The 24201-nt window shown below is 42.3% G+C and overlaps 1 protein-coding gene and 1 long non-coding RNA gene across 6 annotated transcripts in view; one reads left to right on the plus strand and one right to left on the minus strand.

The window, feature by feature from the left end:
- Positions 1-13090: 13090 nt before the first annotated feature.
- Positions 13091-24201, minus strand: part of LOC103348271 (uncharacterized) — a 34310-nt gene continuing 23199 nt past the window's right edge. For 2 of the 4 annotated variants that reach the window (XR_516703.4, XR_016236723.1), the window contains exons 2-4: positions 18078-18255; positions 13507-13591; positions 13091-13323 (exon numbers count right to left, since the gene is read on the minus strand). This is a non-coding gene — a long non-coding RNA (uncharacterized LOC103348271). Of the gene's footprint in view, positions 13324-13506; positions 13592-14019; positions 14492-15131; positions 16653-18077; positions 18256-24201 lie in introns of those variants that run through there. The other 2 variants (XR_016236722.1, XR_016236721.1) reach the window with 2 other exon arrangements.
- TRPM6 (transient receptor potential cation channel subfamily M member 6) overlaps positions 14557-24201 on the plus strand; it is a 177741-nt gene continuing 168096 nt past the window's right edge. The window contains exon 1 of one of the 2 annotated variants that reach the window (XR_016236719.1): positions 14557-15112. Coding sequence is in view for 1 of the 2 variants with exons in the window: in XM_089336738.1 (XP_089192864.1) it covers positions 15092-15112 (21 nt within the window). In the remaining variant the exon portion in view is untranslated. The remainder of the gene's footprint in view (positions 15113-24201) is intronic. The other variant, XM_089336738.1, reaches the window with a different exon arrangement.

The following is a 24201-nucleotide window of genomic DNA, read 5'->3' on the forward strand; positions in this document are numbered from 1 at the left end:
AAAAAGAAATACTTAATTGCTCTGGTGTAAAATGGTAATTTTGTATTTCTGTCATGCTTTCTACATTTATTAATTGAAACTGTACTATAAAACAATAGCTTTCACTCCCTTTTTTATTGAATTACTAATTATATTAATATAGACTAATGGGCATATATGTTGTATGAATCTTCCGTTACTATCTTTATTTATTATACAGATATCCTAGATTTAGACATTGGGAATCCCTTTCAGTTGGTTCTGTGGGGAGCAACTGGGAGCAACTCGGACTAGACTAAGTTACTGGAATTAAGACTTATTCTATGCATCTGCTCTCCCACAATATGGCGCTGGGAGAGGAGGAAACAGCTTCTACACAGCTGCCTCCAGTTCAACCAATAAACTGTAGGACCTGCTCCTGATTGCAGGAGAGCAGCGTACTCGGCGTGTGGGTAGCAGAGTTGGGATTGGTGGACTATAAAGGAGGAGAAAGACACCATGCACCAGGAACACCTGTGCAGCCCCCGAGAGAGCTGGCCGGCGGTGTGCCGCTCCCCCGCGGAAGTGGGGAAAGTGGCAGGGGGAACCGCCCTTCCACGGAGGTGGAAGGGATGGTAGCCAACCTGGGAAGAACCAGCAGCAAACCCGGGGAGGGCCGAGCAGACAAAAGAACAACGTGTGTCCTTCCTCCATGAAGAGGGGGAGTGACAGGTTCTAGTGTCAGTCCCTTATTAAAATGGATTTTACTGGGGCCAGCATTGTAGTTAAGTTGCTGGTTGTCAGTCTACTTCTGATCTAGCTTCCTGCCAATGGACTGGAAAGGCGGGGGAAGATGGCCCAAGTATTTGGGCCCCTACCATCTTTATGGGAGATCCAAATGGAGGTTTAGGCTCTTGGCTTTGGCCTAACTCAGCCCTAGCTGTTAAAACATTTGGGTTATGAACCAGCAAATGCAAATTCTTTCTCTCTCCTCTCTCTCTCTCTCCCTCTCTCTTTCTCCCTTTCAAATAAATAAATCTTAAAATATACTTATTATTTATGATGTGCATACTGGTTAACATTGGCTGTGTACTCAAGCATTTGCATGGTTCATGGATGGAAATCAATAACAGCTGTGTAACACTGTCATTCACTAAAAATTTGAGCCTTGGAATCCCCTTCAGAAAATGAGAGCTTTAATATGTACCTCAGAGGAGCAGAGGAGAGATGAAATGACATTTTGTCTGTAGGGAACTCATAAGGAACACCAAAAACATATCATTTCAGGCCCCTCCTGCTTCTCTTTATGGTACTTGAAATGTGTGTTCTCACTGTGTTTCTGATAGATTGATATAGGATAGAGAGCTAGTGGTCTCTGACAATCGTTGAAGATAAACACTCTGATTAGATCATTCCAAAAGCATTCAAGATATTGAGTCTACAGACTTAAACAGCAATTTTCTTTTTAAAAATATTCATTTACTTATTTTAAAGAGTTATAGAGACAGAGGGAAAAAACAGAGAGGAGAGATCATCCATCCTCTGGTTCATTCCTCAGGTGGCTGCAAACCAGTAGCTTTATCCAGGTCTCCCGCATGGATAGCAGGGGCCCCCAGGCCACCAGCAGGGAGTTGGATTGGAAGTAGAGCAACTGGAACAGGAACCAGCACCCATACCAGCGTTACAGGTGGCAGCTTTACCCACTTCCCCATAACACTAGCCCCTAAATAGCAATTTTCTAGCAAGTTTATAGATAAATACATAGATAGATGCTGCTGTTCTTGTGTCCTTTTTGTTCTTGTGTCCTTTTTTTAAATTTTTTTTTTATTTGACAGGTAGAGTTATAGACAGTGAGAGAGAGAGAGAGAGAGAGAGAGAAAGGTCTTCCTTCCATTAGTTCACTCCCCAAATGGCTACAACATATGGCGCTGCGCCGATCCAAAGCCAGGAGCCAGGTGCTTCTTCCTGGTCTCCCACACGGGTGCAGGGGCCCAAGCACTTGGGCCATCCTCCACTGCACTCCCAGGCCACAGCAGAGAGCTGGACTGGAAGAGGAGCAACCAGGACAGAATCCGACACCCCGACCGGGACTAGAACCCGGTGTGCCGGCGCCGCAGGCAGAGGATTAGCCTATCGAGCCGTGTCGCCAGCCTGTCTTTAGTCTTTGAACACTCAGTTAAAATATCATTCTCTGGAGTTTGATTCTTTTTTACATCCCTCCTTTCAGAGTGTGGATGTAATTTATTTGTAATACAATTGGATTTATTCTGTTTCTATTCATTTTGGTTCCCCAGTTGTGCTTTTAAAATACTTTGTAAGCATGCAAACACTCTTACAGTCAAGACTATCAATGAAATGTGTTAGAAGGTTTGGTTCCACTAACTCTTCTGTTTTACTCCCATTTCACTTTTCCTGCTTTATTTCCACTTACCCATGTAATTAACCAATTTCATTCATTTTGAATTTGTTTTTCTTGTACAAGTGGGCAGATACTTGTGTAATTTCACATTCGTTTCTGTATTTATAGTTCAAATGTAGTTAAAAATTTATGATTCTAATGAAGAAATGGGTAATAGGGGCAAAGAGTTTACAAAAAAAAATATACATGAACATGAAAAAACAAACATTGCTACTCAACTGTAATCCCAAAGTTTAAGTAAGATACTATTTTCCTGTATTAAATTGGCAAAAGTTAGAGGTAATGTTTTCTTTTCCTTAAAGACTTTAAGGAAAGCAATTTTATTTATTTATTTTTTATATATTTTTTTTATTTTTTGACAGGCAGAGTGGACAGTGAGAGAGACAGAGAGAAAGGTCTTCCTTTGCCGTTGGTTCACCCTCCAATGGCCGCCGCGGCCGGCGCGCTGTAGCCGGTGCACCGCGCTGATCCGATGGCAGGAGCCAGGAGCCAGGTGCTTTTCCTGGTCTCCCATGGGGTGCAGGGCCCAAGCACCTGGGCCATCCTCCACTGCACTCCCTGGCCACAGCAGAGAGCTGGCCTGGAAGAGGGGCAACCGGGACAGAATCCGGCGCCCCAACCGGGACTAGAACCCGGTGTGCCGGCGCCGCTAGGCGGAGGATTAGCCTAGTGAGCCGCGGCGCCGGCCCAGCAATTTTCTTTAAAAGCCCCCATCATTATCTTTGAACTGGTAATTCTGTGTTTAAAGATATATCCTAAAGAAATCATTGAAAGCTAGATGCAAATTTACATGTCACAGTATTACATATAATAGTAAGACTCTTATTAGACATTAAAAATAGGGGCTGGTGCTGTAGCGAAGGAGGTAAAGGGGCCGCCTGCAGTGGCAGCATCCCATTGAGCACCTGTTCTTTGAGTCCAAGCTGCTCCACTTCCCATCCAGCTCCCTGCTAATGTACCTGGGAAAGCAGTGAAAGATGGCCCAGCTACTTGGGCCCCTGCACCCACTTGGGAGAGAGATCTGAAAGAAGCTCCTAGCTCCTGTCTTCAGATTGCCCCTGCTCCAGCCATAGTGACCATTTAGGGAGTAAACTGGTGGATGAAAGATATCTCTCTCTCTCTCTCTCTCTCTGCCTCTCTCTCTGTAACTCAGCCTTACAAATAAACTAAATTTTAAAAAAGAAATTAAAAATAGCTTTTAAAAGGATGAATTTATAATGGACAATTAAAATACATAAAGGGAGGCGGGCATTGAGGCTCAGTGGGTAAAGATGCTCATGGAATGCATGCATGCCTTATCAGAGTTCTTGATTCAAGTCCTGGCTACTTCACACCCCCAATCCAGCTTCCTGAAAATGTACCTGGGACTCAGTGGATGATGACCCAGTAATTTAGTTCCTGCTCCCTACATGGGAGACTTGGACAGAGTTCTAGGCTTCTGGCTTCAGCCTAACCCAGTCCAGGTTGTTGCAGACATTTAGGGGGTGAATTAGTGGATGGAAGATTCTCTTTCTCTTTCTTTCCCACCTCCCTCTCTGAGGCCTCATGAGTGTTTTCAACACCTGAAATTTTTAAGATACTGTTGCTCTCCATATAAATACCTCAATATTTTTAATCAACTTTTAAAATATGTTGGCCTACCCTTTAGATGAAAGGTGTTAATTATCAGAATTGCAGGAGGCTTTTTATTAGATAATTCTGCAATGGTTATTAAAATCTGAAGACAATGTCTTTATTTTTATTAATATGATAGGTTTTCTAACTTGAGCTTGTAAAACTGCAGGTGACAAAGTATGGGTATATTCAATAGTGTCTAATAACATTCCAACCCTATGCTTTACAGGTGTAATTTGATTACTGTGTTCCATTGTTAGACACATAGCTCTAAAGTCCAGTATAACTAAGTCTATCAGTCTTTAAAATGATGTATATTCTTTTTCTTATTTTGCGACTAGTATGTGACCATTCTGAAAATTTACTGAGTTACAAAAAACATAGAAAAAATTAAAATCCTTTTCCAGATACAATCATGGTTAGTATTGTGGTTTCTTGTTTCTTATCTATGGTTATACAGATATATTTGAATCGATCATTATTTCTTGACTTAATCACAGTAACACATAGACATGATTTAATATGTATTCAATTTTTCAAACACATTGTTAAAAATACTTTTGGGTTTTTTAAAAATACTCTTGTTTTCTGATCTCTTTGTGAACGTGAAATCCCTGCGTGTTTTTAAACAAAACAACTCTATTAAAAAAGAACATACTTATAAAAATTGGTAAGTAAAAATTAATACAAACAAGAATTTAAAAATGACAGCACTATAACTTTATAACTTAGAAGTAATGTTTAATGACACTAGATATACATCCCATCTAATCCCTCTTAATGGATAGACATATCTAAGTGCAGGGCCAGTGTTGTGGCATAGCAAGTAAAGCTGCCACCTGTGATGCTAGCATCCCATATGGGTGCTGGTTCGTGTCTTGGCTGTTCTACTTCAAATCCAGCTTCCTGTTAATGGTCTAGGAAACCAGCAGAGGATGACCCTATGTTGTTAGGCTCCTGCACCCTCGTGGGAGATCTAGAATGAGGCTTTTGGATCCTGGTTTCTGCCTAGCCCATCCTTGGCCATTATGGAAGATTCTTTCTCTCTCTCTCCTCCCCACCCTGTCATGCAATTACTCTCTTTCTCTCTCTCTCTCTCTGTAACTCTTTCAAAATAAATAAGTAAATCTTAGAAAAAAAAGAAATATATAGAGGGAAAGGTAAATAGAAATAGTTCCAGACAATAGCACAAATTGTAGGCCACTTACAATAATTTGTATTACATACACTTTTACCTGAATTAAATACGAGAAAAGAAATTTAAGTAAAATAGAAGAAATCACTAAGCTTCAGATAAATGCATGTATACTTATTTTTGCCATATCTCGTCTCTTCTAGAGAGTTAAAAATACTCATTTCCTGCTTCAATGATTTCACTGCTGTGTATTTTTTAATGTTCATTTTTTTTTTTTCTGACAGGCAGAGTGGACAGTGAGACAGAGAGAGAGACAGAGAGAAAGGTCTTCCTTTGCCATTGGTTCACCCTCCAATGGCCGCCGCTGCCGGCGCACTGGGCTGATCCGATGGCAGGAGCCAGGTACTTATCCTGGTCTCCCATGGGGTGCAGGGCCCAAGCACTTGGACCATCCTCCACTGCACTCCCTGGGCCACAGCAGAGAGCCGGCCTGGAAGAGGGGCAACCGGGACAGAATCCGGCGCCCCGACCGGGACTAGAACCCGGTGTGCTGGCGCCGCAAGGTGGAGGATTAGCCTAGTGAACCGCGGCACCGGCCTAATGTTCATTTTGATGTTCATGTGTATTGCTTTGCTTATTTAAGAGTGTCTACATCTTAATTTTACTCCTATGTTACATTATTTATCTATTTGAAAGGCAGAGTTAAAGAAAGAGAGAGAAGGAAAGACAGAGAGAGATTGATCTTCCCAGATGGCTGTAATGGCAAGGGTTGGGCCAGACCAAAGCCAGGACCCAGGAGCTTCATCCTGGTCTCCCACGTGAGTGTCAGGGACCCAAACACTTAGGCCATCTTCTGCCGATTTCCCAGGCCATTAGCAGGGAGCTGGATTGGATGTGGAGCAGCTGAGAGTTGAACCAGTGCTCATATGGGATGCCGGCACTGCAGAGGGCAGTTTAACCTGCTGCACCACAGTGCCGTCCCCTCTTGTATTACATCTTAGCTGGTATTAAATTACTATACTTTTTAAAATTTATTTATTTTAAAAGCAGAGTGGTGAAGAGAGAGGCAGAGAGAGAGTGTGTCCTCTCTCATCCACTGACTCACTCCCACAACAGCCTAAGCTGGGCTGAGTTGATAAAGCCGGGAGCTGGGCCTGCAATCCAGGCCTCCCACATGGCTAGCAAGAATCCAGTCATTTGAGTCATCACTGCTGCTTCCCAGAGTCGACATTAGCAGGAAGGTACTCCAGCAAGGGACGCGGGTGTCTTCCCCAACATCTAAGCAGCCACACTAATCGCCTGCCCCTAAAATTCTTTAGTTAAACTCTCTTTCCCTCAGAATATTGTAGATCTTGCTTAAGTATAGAGTTTATTGTTGCTATAGTGCTTTGCCAACAGCTTCTCCTTTCATTGTTGATGTCTAGGACTCATTATTGGGTTAATTTTTTTCAAGGTGAGCATCCATTGCATTTCTTCATTTTTTGCATGGCAGACATTATGTCTGTTACCTTTTTATTTGACCTGGAAGCTGGCATAATATTTTTATATGTACTCTTCCTGCAATCTTTTAGACACATATAAACCAAAACTATTTAAAAGCAGTAAATGTCACATTAAATAGTAAAATGCATTTGACATAGCAGTTAAGACACCAGCCTGTATTGGAGTGCTTGGATTCACATCCCAGCTCTGCTTCTGATTCCAGCTTCCTGCTAATGTGTACCCTGGGAGACAGAAGTGATGGCTCAAGTATTTGAGTTCCTGTCACCCCTGTGGGAGACCTGAATTAAGTTTGGGCTTTTGACTGCAGCCTGGCGCAGCCCTGGCTGTTGCAGGCAGCTGGGAAGGAAATTGGTGGATAGAAGTTCTCTCTGTCTCTCCCCTTCTCTCTATGTATGCCCCTCTCTGCGTCTCTTTGCCTTTCAAATAAATGAAAATAAATAAATAAAAATTTGGTAAGTAAAATGAAGCATTTCTAAATAAAATCATAAATAACGTAAATGACACATTATTATTCAACATTGTGGCATTCCTTTGAATACAATAAGAAAATGAATTTAAAGTAAAATTAAGAACAATGTAGAGATGTCACTTGTAATCATTTTATTTGAAAAAATTTTTGGAAGTTACAGCTAATGTTTAAGAAACTAGAATAATCATGGCCTGGGCATTGTGGCACAGCAGAGAAGCTGCTGCTTGGGATACCTGTATTCTACACTGAAGTGCCTAGGTTCAACCCCCAGTTCACTCCCCAGATACCCACAGGGACTGGGGGTGAGGCTGGACCAGGCCAAAGCTGGGAGCCAAGGGGCCGGTGCTCTGGCGCAGAGGGTTAACACCCTGGCCTGAAGCGCCGGCATCCCATATGGGCGCCGGTTCTAAACCCGGCTGCTCCACTTCCGTTTCAGCTCTCTGCTATGGCCTGGGAAAGCAGTAGAAGATGGCCCAAGTCCTTGGGCCCCCTGCACCCTGGTGGGAGACCAGGAAGAAGCACCTGGCTCCTGGCTTCAGATCGGTGCAGCTCTGGCCGTTGTGGCCAACTGGGGAGTGAACCATCAGATGGAAGACCTCTCTCTCTCTCTCTCTCTGTAACTCTGACTTTCAAATAAATAAATTAAAAAAAAAAAAAAAAAAAAAAGCTGGGAGCCAGAAACTCAATCCAGGTCTCCCTTGTGAGTGGCAGAGGCAGCTACTCAAATCATCACCCTCTGACCCTCAAGATTTGCATTTTCAGGATACTGGAATTAGGAGTTGGAGTCAGGAGTTGAACCTAGACACTCTGATGTGGAACATAGGCATCTTAACTGCTGAATCAAATGCCCAACCAAATGATTAATATGTTTTAAAGATTTTATTTATTTATTTGAGAGGTAAAGTTACAGTGAGAGAGCGAGAGACAGAGAGATTTTTCCATCCACTGGTTCGCTCCACAAATGGCCGCAACAGCAGGAGCTGGGCTGATTCGTGGCCAAGAGCCAGGAACTTCTGGGTCTCCCACATGGGTGCAGGGGCCCAAGCACTTGGGCCATCTTCTACTGCTTTCCCAGGCCATAGCAGAGAGCTGGATCGGAAGAGCACCTGGGGCACAAACTGGCGCCCATATGAAGTGTAGCGCTTCAAGCAGAGGATTAACCTACTTTGCCATAGCACTGGCCCCATGATTAGTATTTTTAAATCTGTCAGGATTAGTTTTTCTATATTACACATGTATGCACACACACAGACACATAAACAAATATACATATACAAAGGTACTTCAAAATGTGGAAAATGGGATTAAAAGATAAGTTTAGGGGCCAGTGCTGTGGCCTAGGGACTTAAGTCAGTGTCTGCAGTGTCAGCACCCCGTATGGGCACCAGTTCAAGTCCCCGCTGCTCCACTTCTGATCCAGCTCCCTGCTAATGGACCTGGGAAAGCAGTGGAAGATGGCCCAAGGGCATGGGGCCCTGCACCCTTGTGGGAGACTTGAATGAAGTCCCTAGCTCCTGACTTCAGCCTGGCCCAGCCTTGGCTGTTGCAGCCATTTGGGGACTGAACCAAAGATCTCTCTCTTTGTCTTTTCCCCCTCTCTCTGTAATTCTGACTTTCATGTAAATAAATAAATCTCTTTTTTTAAAAGATAAGTTTATTTTGGTGCAAATTTGAAATCTGTGCATTTTTTATAATACCCATTTTTATGACTTTTTGAAATCTCTCATATGCATGGATTCAAAATTTTATTTGCACCCAAAAGCTTATCTTTTGTTTCCATTTTTCCATGAACATTTTCAAATACTCTTGTACTTTTATTTTCCTTTTGTATTGGCTTATTTTACTCAATATTATGTTACTGAGATTTGTCTTTATTATTACATGTAATTACTTGTGTGGCTTTGTAGAATTCTACTGTATGCATTTGCCAATGTATTTATCATTTTACTACCAAAGGATAATTGAGTTTAATCAAAAAGTTTGATTCTGGGTCTGGTGGTTCACACAATGGCTAAAGTACTTGGGTCCCTACTCCCAGTGTGGGAGATTTGAATTGAGTTCCCAGATCCTGGCTTTGGCCTAGTGGTTAAGATACCACCTGGGAAACCTGCATCCTATATTGGAGTGCCTGGATTCAAGTCTTGTCTCTGCTCCTGATTCCAGCTTCTTACTGATGTGTATCTTGGGAGGTAGCAGATGATGGCTCAAGTAAGTGGGTGAGAGAACTGGATTGAGTTCCCAGTTCCTGGCTTTAGCCATGGCCTACCACCAGTCATTGTAGGCATTTGGGGAGTTAAACAATGGACGGGTGATCTCTTTGTCTCTCACTCTCTTTGTCTTCGCTGCCTCTAAAATAGACTAAATAAATTAAATTTTTTAGATTAAAAAAAAGTTGAACTTGAGAAAAGATTTATTCCTACTTGATTTTTCTACAAAACCTTATCAGAAATTTCCCTGCCACATTTTCTCTGACCTGGGTTTGATTCTTCTATGGGTCTTGTTTTATTATTTTATTTTCTGGTCCCTATGTGTAAGAGACCTTTTTTTACCTTTTTTTTTTTTTTTAATTTTAGCTTGCTGTTGTTGCTCAAGACTTAGACTAATGTAATTTCATTGCTTTGGAGTAATAATGGTGGTATGAGGCAATCAGTCCTGAGCAAAAGATCATCATGTGACCAGGAGTTATAGCTTCATTGGGCCAAATGTCACACACTGATACAAGTCAAAAGAATGCTTCAAGAGCAAACTTTGTGGCAGGAAATGTTGCTCATATGTTACATCATAATCACAATCATAATCATAACATACTTATTTACTCTAAGTAAATATTTGACAATATTCCATTCAATGAGTTCTAAGATCTCATATACCAAAATACATCTTCTCTTAAAAAAAAAAAAAAAAAAAAAAACCTGAAAATGGAGTAGGCATTATACCACCTCTTGCTTCCATTCCATAAGAGTGCCCGGGTTCGATTTACTGCCCCATTTCCAATCCAGCTATCTTTTAATGCTTACCCTGGGAGGCATGTTTGAAGTACCTGGGTCCCTGCCACCAGCAAATATCTGGATGGAATTGTTTAGGTTCCTGGCTTTGGCCTGACATAATCCTGGCTGCTACAGACTTCTGGGGGAGTGAACCAGTGGGTGGAAAATCTTTCTCTCTTTCCCTCTCTCTTTCTCTGCATTTCTTTCTTTCTTTCTTTCTTTCTTTCTTTCTTTCTTTCTTTCTTTCTTTCTTTCTTTCTTTTTTTTAGATTTATTTATTTATTTGAAAGTCAGAGTTACACAGAGAGAGGAGAGGCAGAGAGAGAGAGAGAGGTCTCCATCCAGTGGTTTTCTCCCCAATTGGCCACAACGGCCAGAGCTGCACTGATCTGAAACCAGGAGCCAGGAGCTTCTTCTGGGTCTCCCAAGTGGGTGCAGGGGTCCAAGGATGTGGGCCATCTTCTACTGCTTTCCCAGGCCATAGCAGAGAGCTGGATCAGAAGTAGAGCAGCTGGGTCTTGAACTAGCGCCCATATGGGATGCCGGCACTTCAGGCCAGGGCATTAATCCACTGCGCCACAGTGCCGTCCCCTACATTTCAAATAAATAAAAATAAACAAAACAGATCAATTTCTGAAAATGTCATTAGAATATGAGTGAAAACTGAATATTAAGAGTGTTCACAATTCCAGTTTTTCTACAAATAAGTGTTTAATGTTGTCTTTTTCAGTCCTTTGCTTCAGTGGTGAACCCTCTAAACTTCCTCACCTTACACTTGTGTGTTTATGTGTTAATATGACAGACACCGTGGAGAACAAATTGGATGAACACTCTGGAGGATAGAAGTCCAGGTAGACAGAGAGTCTAGAGGTTCAAAAATGAGGAAATAAGTTTTATACCAAATGAGGATTAAATAAGAAGTCATAGAAGGCACAATAATAAAAATGATAGGGACTGGAAACCTCTGCCTATGGCGCCGGCATCCCAAATGGGTGCCGGTTTGTGTCCTGGCTGCTTCACTCCCAATCCAGCTCTCTGCTGATGGCCTAGGAAGACAGTGGAAGATGGCCCAAGTGCATGGGAGTCTGCACCCAGGAGGGAGACCCAGGAGCTTCTGGTTCCTGGCTTCAGACCGGCCCAGCTGCGGCCACTGCAGCCATTTGGAGAGCGGATAGAACACCACCCCCATCCTGTCTGTAGCTCTGCCTCTCAAATAAATAAATCTTAAAAAAAAAAATGATAGTATTCTGGCATATCTGCCTACGCTGTACTACGTGAGCCTATGAATATTTGGTCTGTTAAATGGGGATAATGATAGTGTCTGCCTTACAGTGTTGTAAGGACTAAATAAGAACATGAAGGTAAATCAAGCACCTTGTGTTTAATAGCTGCCCAATAAATGACAGCAGTTAGGCTCTCCTGACACAGACTCCCAGTCCACAGAATTTGTTGGGGAAGAATGTCCCGGCCTTCTGAAGGAATTTTGAGTATGCAGATAGGGTGGAAGTTGATAGGCCTGTTGGTACCTTCGAGAAAGGGAGGGAAGATATAGGAGAAGGAGTGCCCCACCCTCTTCCAGACAGAGAGTTCCATAATAATCTGTGGTGGCCCAGGTGCTGCAGTGGGAAGTAGAGCCACATTTGTTCTTCCAGCCTGAGATGTTCCCTGCTTGAATTTAGTCTGCCAGCTCTAGGCCTGGCCCAATGGGATTCCTTCTTTCTCCCCAAATGCCAGGGTATGCAGAGTTCTTTTTTTTTTTTGGGGGGGGGGGTGGGGGGTTGTAGGGGCTTCTCTGTCCCCAGCACAAAAAGCTCCCCTAACTGGATGTGGATGAAATCGTCTCAGGTAGGATTGCTGGTATTAGAGTTCTTGTAGCTATTTAAACATTAAGGCATGGGATGGGTGGTTGCCTATCAATTGATACCTGTTTCCCATATCAGAGTGCCTAGGTTTGATACTTGTCTCTTGCTCCTGATTCCTGCTAATATGGACCCTGGGAGGCAGTGGTAAAAGTTCAAGTGGTGTTCCTGTCACCTACATGGAGACCTGGATTGACTTTGCACTACTGGCCCCAGCCCAGCTAAGCCTGGTCGTTGTTGGTATTTAGTGAGTAAACCTGTGGATATGAGATCTGTCTGTTCTTTCTCTGCAATTAAAAAAAATAAAGCATGAAAACAAATTTGAATTTACCATATACAAGGAACACAGGTTTCAGACATTTCTTTTCTTACTATTTATGTCTAATTTTCTTATAACACTACAAGTATGGCTATGATTAATTGACTCTGGTTTAGTTGAATATGCACCATGATCATCTGTTGATGTGTATTTAATATGCTATAATGATAGATACCTTATAATGCTGGTAATGAAATAAAAACAGATACTGATATTGTTACTGAAAACAATTAATCTTGGGCTTTGCCATATTATGGAGATAGTACAAAGAGGGTACTTCAGAATGTTCATGGAAAATGGATAAAAGATAAGTTAACTTTGATGCAAAAATTTGCCAAAATCCATACATACATGGGATGTTCAAAAAGTTCATGAAAATTGTATATTATGATGAATGAATTTCAACATTTTTTGCACCAGAATAAAATTATTTTTAATTCAACTTTCCAGAGTTTTTGAAGCATTCTTATATAATTTCAGAATGATTACAGGACCCCTGGTCTCCTTAAAATCTAGGTTAAGAACTATAGTTCTGGAGGTTTTAATTATTTTTTCACATGATTGTTGGCACCCACCTTTTGGGCAATGGAATAATTATGGCAAATAATTATTCAGTACTTAGCAATATGCACATTAATATAATGACAAACAATGAAGGTGATGTAAAGTACATGTGTATGTGTATGTGTGTGTTAGGGCGGACAGCATTTTTTGCCAAATTCCTAGCCAATTGTTGTAACCAACAAAAGAAAATAAAGGGCTGGTGGTCAAGCTGTAAAGTGCCTACCATTTTAGGTGCTGCCTAGAACATTGAAACTCATTCAGAATGCTTGTTTTATTTATTTATTTTTTTAAATATTTATTTTATTATTTATATGAAAGAATTACACAGAAAGAGGAGAGGCAGAGAGAGAGAGAGGTCTTCCATCCGCAAGTTCACTCCCCAATTGGCCACAACAGCTGGAGCTGTGCTGATCCGAAGCCAGGAGCCAGGAGCCTCCTCCGGGTCTCCCACACTGGTGCAGAGGCCCAAGGACTTGGGCCATCTTGTACTGCGGGACTAGAACGGCACCCATATGGGATGCAGGCACTGCGGTATAATGGCACATACCCACTATGCCACAGCACCGACCCCATAAATGCTTGTTTTATTTTAGAGACAGTAGCAATATAAGGGTGCAGAGGGAGATACTAGTTGAATTTATTTAGAATCGTTTACAGCACTGAAATAATTAAAACTTACCTTCTTTGGTGGTGGAGAGGGGTGAGATGGGGAGGAAGATACATTTGAATTCTTAAAATTAAGTTGGTAATTTCTGGAAAATACCCTAGAAAGGATGATAAGAACTCTTGAGTCATCATTCTATTTCTAAATCAGTAATATAAGTACTATCAGGAAAGTGAAGTTTATAGCATAATAAACACAACTGACTACTAGCTCTTAAGCTCTTTATACTGTTGTATTTGAAATCTAATTGGACTCTCCTAGGTCATATAGCAGGAAATGCACAATCTGCTTCACCCAGTTGGTGGAGTGGAACTCCACAGTATGGCCTAAGGGAGGCCATGCATTTACAATACTCCTGTCACCTCAGTCTCCTGTCTGGAAGACACAAGAAATTTATCTAAATAAATCTCAGCCAATGTCATGAGTGAAGTTTGATTTTATTTTCTTCTTCTTCTAGAAGCACTTTTTTGGGTTTGTTTTAAACTTGAGAGGTCAAAAGATAGAGAAAGAAAGAGACAGAGCTCTTACCCACTGCTTCACTTCCCAAATGTCTTTCACGGCTGGGGCTGGGTTGAGGCCCCAGCTGGGAGGTAACTCAATACAGATCTTCCATATGAGTGGCAGATGCCCAACTACTGGAACCATCCCTACTACCTCCTAGGGACTGCATTAACAGAAAGCTGCAGTCAGGACTAGAGTGGGTATTGAACCTAGACATTCATACGGGGTAACAGCATCTTTACCAGCGTCTTAGTCAGTAGACAAAATACCCACTCCAGAAGCTTTCATGGGGGACTGCTCATGTAATCATTGCCATTAATGACTACCATATAAAGATTGAGCCATAATCATTTGCTGAGTTTCTAGTGCCTGAGTTGTCTACACCTGTTTATTAGTTCTCCCTATTTTCCCACAGCCCTGGTCTCCAGAAATGTAAGAACAAACAGTTCAAAAGAGCACTGAAGTTTTTTGAAAGGAGCACAACTGAGAAGACAAATAAAGCTGAAGGAACACAGAGATTCTGCTCATGTTACTTACAAAGCTCTGGAATTCTAACAAAAAAGGTGGAAGTGAGAATCCATCTGTTATCATGGGGCGTACGAATGGGAAGTAAAAATAAAACATTTCAGAGCAATAGTTTAATAAAAAGAACTCCAAAGGGAGTTTACAGAGGTTCTAATACACTTGATTTAGAATAACCTCACCCTGAAGTCAATTCAGTGTGGTAAATGCCAGCTCACTGGGACAGAATGTGAGCATTCACAACACACATCAGAATTGATAAGGTCTCCTCAGTAGATCATCTGCAGCTGGAGAGCTCAGAGATAGCAAGGAGAGTGTTAATCATTATTCCGGCAATCAGAGTCACAAGTTCTTGCTACAAGTGAAGTCCCTTCTGAATTAAATGAAGTTAACAACTTCTACTCCATGCACACGTGACAGTTTCTCTCTTCCAGACTAAGCACATGGAAAGTTGTTTGGAAGTTGTTTTTACAGCACTATTTCCATTAGTCACTCTCACAAACGGGTTTATCTGATTGCTTGGTGGATGGAAACTTCAGGATAAAATGCAATGGCCAAAGGCTGAGTGAAGTTTGTCATGGCTGTGGTAATGAAGAGGGTAAGTGAATGGACTTTTTGTTGCTCTTGCTTATGTTTATTTTCTTTTATGCTCGATTTTATACACCATAAAATCCACAAGGCATAATCTTGCAATTATAGTTAACTATTTAGATTTGCTTGATAATTGTGGTTAAGTGATCATGGGCCAAAACCAAGAAATTAAAACATGCAATGAAGCATGCATGAAAAAATTGCTTCAGTTTCTTACTGAAAAGAACTTTTATTAGTTAAATAGCTTGTTTAGTTAATTGAACTGTTCCTGAAGTGTCTTTCTGCATTGATGCACAATTGGACTGTTCTGTAAATAGACTGAAGACAATGGTATGTGAATGAAAAAACATTAAAAATTTTGATTACTGTAAATAGCCAATCTGGAAACTGGATAAAACATTTGATGGCAGATTTTAAATGTCAAATATTCTGGTCCTGGTTCTCATCAAAATATTGTTGTATGACTGTTATGATCTAGCACAATGATTTTTTTCTAGTTTTTTAAAATCTATTTGAAATATACATGACAGCTTTATAAATGAAACCTGTATCAATATTTAAATTGCTTTTTGCCCTGGAAAGAAAAATCATCTTTGCATATAGTAGGTGGATTTTCATTAGAAAAGCACTCTTTTCTTGCCCATTTCAATTATAGTTGTACTTTATTTCAAGAAAAATACAGATTTCTGTTCTTTGAGGCCTAGAATAGTCCTAGGGACAGGAAGACTTTGTGGAAATACTACCGATTAGTTATTTTTTCTAACTCTGCATTTATATTAATGGGTTTTAGAAGATATTTTCTTTCTTTTTTTATTTATTTATTTGACAGATAGAGTTAGACAGTGAGAGAAAGAGACAGAAAGGTCTTCCTTCCGTTGGTTCACCCCCGAAATGGCCGACACGGCCAGCGCTGCGCCGATCCGAAGCCAGGAGCCAGGTGCTTCCTCCTGGTCTCCCATGCGGGTGCAGGGCCCAAGCACTTGGGCCATCCTCCACTGCCTTCCCAAGCCACAGCAGAGAGCTGGACTGGAAGAGGAGCAACCGGGACTAGAACCCGGCGCCCATATGGGATGCCGGCACTGCAAGCAGAGGATTAACCTAGTGTGCCATGGTGCGGGCCCCAAGAAGATATTTTCTAATAAATTGTATAAAATCTTATTAAGTACTCAATAAGTCAGTGATTAATCAAAAACTAAGTAGAAGACAGCATCTGAAAGGAATTTAACTCAGAGTTTTCTTGCTATGAATCAAACTGTTCCATTCTGGAGAACTTTAAGACTTTTCTGAGTGAGAAGTGGTAATGTTGATACGCATCTTATTTTTTTTTTTTTTTTTTTTTTAAAGGCAAAGTCACAGAGAGGCAGAGGCAGAGAGAGAGAGGGAGAGACAGAGAGAATCGGTCTTCCATCCGCTGGTTCATTCCCCAGATGGCAACAACAGCCAGGAACCGGGAGCTTCTTCCAGGTCAGGAGCTTCTTTCAGGTTTCCCACACAGGTGCAGGGACCCAAGCACTTGGGCCAGATTCTACTGGTTTTTCATACTATTGCTTCAAGTTATTTTGTAAAAAAAAGGAAATTATGATTAAAAAGATTTATTAAATCTTCAATAAGACCTCAACTAACAATTCCAGCAAAGATAAACTTTATATATATATAATTACTTTTTAAAAGATTTATTGTATTTATTTGAAAGACAGAGTTACAGAGAGAGGTAGAGACTGAGAGAGAGGTCTTCCATCCGCTGGTTCACTCCTCAGATGCCCCACTTTTTTTTTTTTTTTTTTTTTCCTAACTTGAATTGAATGACAGTAGAATCTTTTCAGGCAGGACTGGCGCTATATCTCAGTGGGTTAAAGCCTTGGCCTACAGTGCTGGCATTCTCATATGATGCCGGTTTAAGTCCCGGCTGCTCCACTTCCAATCTAGCTCTCTGCTATGGCCTGGAAAAACAAAAGAAACAAAAGAAGATGGTCCAAATCCTTGGGCCCCTGCACCCATGTGGGAGACTCGGAAGAAGCTTTTTTTTTTTATTTTTTTTTTTTTTATTTGACAGGTAGAGTTACAGATAGCAAGAGACAGAGACAGACAGAAAGGTCTTCCTTCCGTTTGTTCACTCCCCAAATGGCCGCCACGGCTGGCACTGCGCTGATCCGAAGCCAGGAGCCAGGAGCTTCTTCCTGGTCTCCCATGCGGGTGCAGGGGCCCAAGCACTTGGGCCATCCTCTACTGCCCTCCTGGGCCCCAACAGAGAGCTGGACTGGAAGAGGAGCAACCAGGACTAGAACCGGCGCCCATATGGGATGCTGGCACCATAGGCGGAGGATTAACCTAGTGCACCATGGCGCCAGCCCCTCTGTCTTTCAAATAAATAAAATAAATCTTTAAAAAAAAATAAAAGAATGTAATTGGTAGGGACTTTATTTACTGCAAAAAACCTCAGTATATATAGTGGTACCTGGCACATAATAGACAAACAATGAATGAATATTTATTTTATAATATTAAAAATTAAATATTAGCATGATTAGTGTGTGAGCAGATAAAATCTACCAAAAAAAAAAAAAAAAATCAAGGAGTGTGGGCAACTATTGTTGCCATCAAAGTCCCTGGAATCAAGTCCTGCCTCCTCTTCAGATCCACCTTCCAGCTAACATGCATGCTGGGGAAGCAGCTGATGGTGATCCAAGAATTTGGGTTTCTGCTCTCCACCTGGATGGATTTCCAGGCTTCTGGCTAGGGCATGGTTCAGCCCTGGCTGTTGTGGGCATTTGGAGAGTGAATCATCCAATGGAAGGTCTCCTTCCATCTCAGTCTCTGTTTCTGAATCAATCTCTCTCTCTCTCTCTCTCTCTCTCTCTCTCTCTCTCTCTGTCTCTCTCTCTCTCTCTCTTTCTGCCTTTCAAATTTCTTTTAAAAAGGAAACATTTAAAAAAGAGATAATCAGCGAGGATTTGTTATAGTTCTAATGGTACCTCAAAGTTCCTTGGATATAGTAGATTCTCCAAAAAAATATCTGCTGATGTAATTTAAGGGATGAAAAGAACAGAACTGGGCAATGGGAGCATATCTGTGGCCAGCTCTCCGTGTGCTAGGCATCACATTCCGCTCTCAGTGTACATATCTCATTTGATCTTCATAGTCAGGATTTTCCTTAAACAAAGAAAAATAATCTCCATTTACTGTGAGGAAATAGGGGTTCACCTGCCAAAAAGCTAACCAACTAGTAAAACAGGTCTGTTGGGCTCCAAATTACATACACTTCCACAACACCACCATTGTAACATCAGACATAGGTTTAAAAGTAAACTCAGATGTTGCTTGTAGCTACTGAGTTTAGCTGAAGAATGGCATCTGGACCAGGCATGAAGGCAGTCCTGAAAAATGCACAGAACTGGCATTGTCCAGAGCAGGAGGTGGCAAATTAGAGACTTTGGGCCAACTGCAGCCTACCGCCTATTTTGCAAACTCTGCTTTTGCAAACAGTGTTTTTGGAGTACAGACACATTAGTTTACCTTTTGTCGACAGCTACCTTTGCACTGTGATGGCAAAGCTGAATAGTTGGCAACAGACATCATGACGTATGATGATTAAAATATCTACTACCTAGCACTTTCCAGAAGAAATTTGTCAACTCATAACCTAGAGTTCACATTTTCACATGATCAGCCACTCTAAGAAGGAATGAGGTGGTCATTATCAACCCAGGACTGATGATAATGCCTGTGGCTGAATGTGTAGGTTCTCCTAATCACTCAGACATGCACCATTCAATCAGTAAACATTTACTGAACACCTACCATGTGCTGAGCAGTATAAGTTCAGTCTGCTGGGAAGAGAAAAGTTACTAAAAGGAATACACTAAAAATAGGATACTAAAACATAACTTCTCCTTCTGCCTCTAGGTTATGTAAGAGCAGGATTTGGTTCTCTTTTTTTCTTTTTCTTTTTTTTTTTTTTTAATCATTGTGGGCTCAGCCCCTAGTAGAGTGCCCAGTATGCTTTAGGGGACCACTCAGTGTTTAAAGAATACACTAATGTGGTGTATAGGATGCCAGTGATAGAGGTAACAGACTGTGATGAGATTAGGTCAAGTTATGAATCTGCAGAAATGGAAGCAATAAAAGTGAGGAAAGGCAGGAAGTGGGAAGTCAGCCAAAAGGGAGGGAGACACAGTAGGGATTCAGTGGACTCACCCTGAGACGGGTGTACCACTGTGAGGCTGGAGAAAAAGAACTATGATGGGAGATTTGATGTGAGATACAACGCAGGACATCTATGCAGTTCCTGACTAAAAAACTTCAGAAACTTCCTGTTGTCTAAAAGATGAAAATTGGCCGGCGCCGCGGCTCAATAGGCTAATCCTCCACCTAGCGGCGCTGGCACACCGGGTTCTAGTCCCGGTCGGGGCACCGGATTCTTTCCCAGTTGCCCCTCTTCCAGGCCAGCTCTCTGCTGTGGCCCAGGAAGGCAGTGGAGGATGGCCCAAGTGCTTGGGCCTTGCACCCCATGGGAGACCAGGAGAAGCACCTGGCTCCTGCCTTCGGATCAGCACGGTACACCGGCCGCGGTGCTCCAGCCGTGGCGGCCATTGGAGGGTGAACCAACGGCAAAAGGAAGAGCTTTCTCTCTGTCTCTCTCTCTCACTATCCACTCTGCCTGTCAAAAATAAAAAAATAAAAGATAAAAGTCATGGTTCCTTGGTGGAACTTTCAAATCCTTTATAGCTTGTTCTCTGCTGATTCAGTCTTCTTTCCCTTATGCTTTTTTTTTTTCTTAAGATTTATTTATTTGAAAAAGTTACAGGGAGAGAGAGAGAGAGAGAGAGAGAGAGAGAGAGAGGCTTCCATTCATTGGTTCACTCCCCAAATGGTCGCAATCACTGGAGCTGAGCCAATCCAAAGCCAGGAGTCAGGAGCTTCTTCCAGATCTCCCACATGGGTGCAGGGGCCAAAGGATTTGGGCCAGGTCCTACTGCTTTCCCAGACTCATTAGCAAGGAGCTGGATTGGAAGTGGAGCAGCAGGGACTTGAACCAGCTCTTCATATGGGATGCTGGCGCTGCAGGCCAGGGCTTTAAACTGTTGTGCCACAGGGCCAACCACACCTTCCAGTATTCTTAATCAACTCCCATCATCTAGTTTTATACTCCTTTTAAAAAGATTTATTTATTTGAAAGGCACAGTAACAGAGAAAGAGAGAGAGAGAGAGAATCTTCCATCTGCTGGTTCACTCCCTAGATGGCTGCAACCTCAAGGGCTGGACCAGTCCAAACACAGGAGCTACAAGCTTCTTCCAGGTCTCCCACATGGGAACAGGGGCCCAGGTACTTGGACCATCTTCCATTGCTTTCCTAGGCCATTAGCAGGGACAAAAACAGGTGCCCACATGGGATGCTGACATCACAGGTGATGGCTTAACCCACAATGCCACAATCCTCACCCCTAGTTTTATACTTCTGATTGTGCTTTATTCATACTGTGCTTTTTAAAAAGATGTGTCCTGGGACTGGCACAATGGCATAGTGGGTAAAGCTGCTACCTGCAGTGCCAGAATCCCATAAGGGTGCCGGTTTGAGTCCCAACTGCTCCTCTTCAGATCCAGCTCTCTTCTATGGCCTGGGAAAGCAGTAGAAGATGGCCCAAGTCCTTGGGCCCCTGCACCCATGTGGGAGACCTGGAAGAAGCGCCTGGCTCCTGGCTTTGGATTGGCACAGCTTTGGCCATTCTGACCATTTGGGGATTGAACCAGTGGATGGAAGAGCTCTCTCTTTGCCTCTACCTTGCTGTAATTCTGCCTTTCAAATAAATAAATAAGTCTCTCTTTTTTAAAGATTTTATTTATTTATTTGACAGGTAGAGTTATAGACAGTGAGAGAGAGAGAGACAGAGGGAAAGGTCTTTCTTCCTTTGGTTCACTTCCCAAATGGCCACCATGGCTGGCGCTGCGCCGATCCGAAGCCAGGAGCCAAGAGCTTCTTCCTGGTTTCCCATGTGGGTGCAGGGGCCCAAGCACCTGGGCCATCCTCCACTGCTCTCCCAGGCCACAGTAGAGAGCTGGACTGGAAGACAAGCAACTAGTATTAGAATCGGCACCTATATGGGATGCTGGCACTGCAGGTGGAGGATTAACCTAGTGTGCCATGGCGCCGGCCCCTAAATAAGTCTTAAAAAAAGTGATTCAGAAGTAAGTCAGAGAATACAAAATAGAGAAGATGCAAATAAGACAGGAAAAATAATTTATCTTTCTGTTAGAGATATTCTCAAAAAACTCTGCTTTTTAGGGCAAATATTTGAATTTATTTAAAAATTTAAGTTCAAGCTCATACATGGAGAAGTGAACAAGTCTGCTTTTTTTTTGTTTGCTTGATTTTTTATTTATTTATTTTTTTTGAGAGGTAGAGTGACAGAGAGAGGGAGAGACAGAAAGGTCTTCCATCCACTGGTTGACTCCCCAAATGGCCACAACAGCCAGGGCTGAGCTGATCTGAAGCCAGGAGCCAGAAGCTTCTTCTGAGTCTCCCACGTGGGTGCAGGGGTCCAAGCACTTGGGCCATCTTCCACTGCTTTCCCAGGACACAGCAGTGAGTTGGATCAGAAGAGGAGCAGCCGGGACTCCAACTGGAGCCCATAGGCCGGCTACCAAATCTACGTCTTAATTTAGGGTATTGACCATCACTGATTTGTCAAATCCCCTTCTTGTTTCAATTTATGTATCTGACTATTGTTTTTGTACTCTCCTTTTCTTTATTCCATATTGTCATTCCTTCTTACTCCAAGGCATTCATTCCACTGTGGTTAATATGTATCCTCTTTGTGTTTTTGTAAACTCTGTATTCTTCATTCCTTAGCATGCATTTTATTATTTATAAATATGGTAGCTAGTTATGGATCTTTTTGTTTGTTTGTTTGACAGGTAGAGTTATAGACAGTGAGAGAGAGAGACAGAGAGAAAGGTCTTCCTTCCATTGGTTCACTCACCAAATGGCCGCCTCAGCTGGTGCTGTGCTGATCTGAAGCCAGGAGCCAGGTGGCCCTTCCTGGTCTCCCATGTGGGTGCAGGGGCTCAAGCACCTGGGCCATCCTCCACTGCCCTCCCAGGTCATAGCAGAGAGCTGAACTGGAAGAGGAGCAACTGGGACTAGAACCGGTGCCCATATGGGATGCCAGTGCCATAGGTAGAAGATTAACCGAGTGAACCACGGCGCCGGCCCCACTAGTTTTGGATCTTAAGCGTTTCTTTTTTGACTAAGCATTAAAGTTTTAAAGATGACACATATTGGTGTGTACTACACATATTATTTCTGATTGCTACAAATTATAAATACTCCATGTGTGAATTTACCCATTTTGCGCATTTATACTTTCAGTGATATAAATCAATATTACCACTAACTCTTATGCTATAAGTTATGACTAACATCCTTATGCTGTTCCTTTATAGCTGTAGTTTAAGAATTTATTTGGGATATATATCCAAGAATGACAATGCTGGATCAATCACTAATCACATCCAGTAAATGTGACTAAAAGGCACTGATTTCTCTACTGAGTGCTAGCACTAGTTTATGTAATACACATATTCTTTCTCTGCTCTCCACACCCAAAGCCATTGGGCCTTTATAAGCGACAGCGCTATCAGCTCTCCAGATGTCTATTTTTAATAGTCTGAGTTAAAATTGATAATTTTTCATTGGTGCTACTCTGGTTACTAGTAAGTGTCAAATCGTGCTTAATGTTTCTTTTGGGTTTTTCTGTAAATTGCATGTTTGTACATATTCATTTTTCTAAAGAAATTCTTGTCCTTTTCTTGTTAACCTACAATTTCAATGTTTAGTGATGTCACTTTTGAACCCAAAAAAATTACTTTAATTTGTAAACTCAAGTAACTATATTAAAATATTATTTAATATTTCAGATTTTGAGAAGATGGTAATGGTCCTCCCAAATCCCTACATGTAAATTAGACAACAAAACTAGTAGCCCATGAACAATATTCATAATTAAACTATATAGACTTCCAATTTCTGACCTGTCATATAAGGAGATTGGAAGTCATCACTCCTAACACACCACCACCAACAACACAACAATGAAAGTTGAACAAACTGAAAGTCAACAACTCTTCTTGTGTACAGAAATGTCAAGGAAAATTTCCAAAAGTGAAAAGCAAAGAGAAAAAAAAGAATGAAAAAGATGGGACAGAATATCCAACAGTGGTGGGACAATTACAAAATGTGTAAATATGTATAATAAGAATAGCTGTAGGAGAAGAGAAGAAAAAAAGCAAACATTTGAAGTATTAATGACTAGGAATTCCCAAAAATTAATGACAAACACCAAACTGCAGATCCAGGAAGCTCAGAGAAGGTTAAGCAAGGAGGATAAAAGCAAACTAAGTGATAAATTGGCTCTTGGAAACTCCAGATACAACCAGTGGGGGAGAAGTCACCAACCATGGAGTGTGGCAGACTGTGTCTGTGCACGTGGGCGATAGTGGAAGGAAACCACAGGGGGCCAAGTACGCTGATAGCAACTGCAAGCCAAAGGGGCCAGCAGGTCCTCCTCAAGCCCTCAGTGGAATCCGGACATGTTCCTCTGCAAAGGCGAGGGTGGAGCTGGAAAGACCCAGGCTGAGGCATGGCATACCTCAGACCTGACCTTCGGAGTTGGGGCAGTGGCCAGGATGTCTAGGAGCACAGCCTGCCCCACTGGAGCGGGCGCACTTCCTCACTGCTCACAGCCGCCAGTGTCGGTACTGACTCACAATGGCGTAGGCCCTGTCTGCTGAAGTGCCACCCCCTGTAATTCTTAATCATGACCTTATTCTGGGACACTATCTGTTGTCTTCATTTCCTCGTGTTTTTCTTACATAGCCCCACACCCAAACCTGTGCTCGCCAAGGGGGAGAATTCCAAGAGGCTGAAAGGGCATGGAAGGGAGTGGCAGGACCCGCTTCGCAGCCTCTCTGTGGTTGTGCCTCCAACCCTGAATTTGTTCCCTTTCCAGCCTGCACCCAGACCCAGCTCCTTGTCCAGCTCTCTGGGACCTGGGGCAACCCTCCCCATGACTGGCTTCCAGAACCAAGGCCTGGACTCCT

The sequence above is a fragment of the Oryctolagus cuniculus genome, chromosome 1 (assembly GCF_051225735.1).
Source record: "Oryctolagus cuniculus isolate XC-2025 breed Fujian yellow rabbit chromosome 1, ASM5122573v1, whole genome shotgun sequence".
Classification (NCBI taxonomy): Eukaryota; Metazoa; Chordata; class Mammalia; order Lagomorpha; family Leporidae; genus Oryctolagus; species Oryctolagus cuniculus.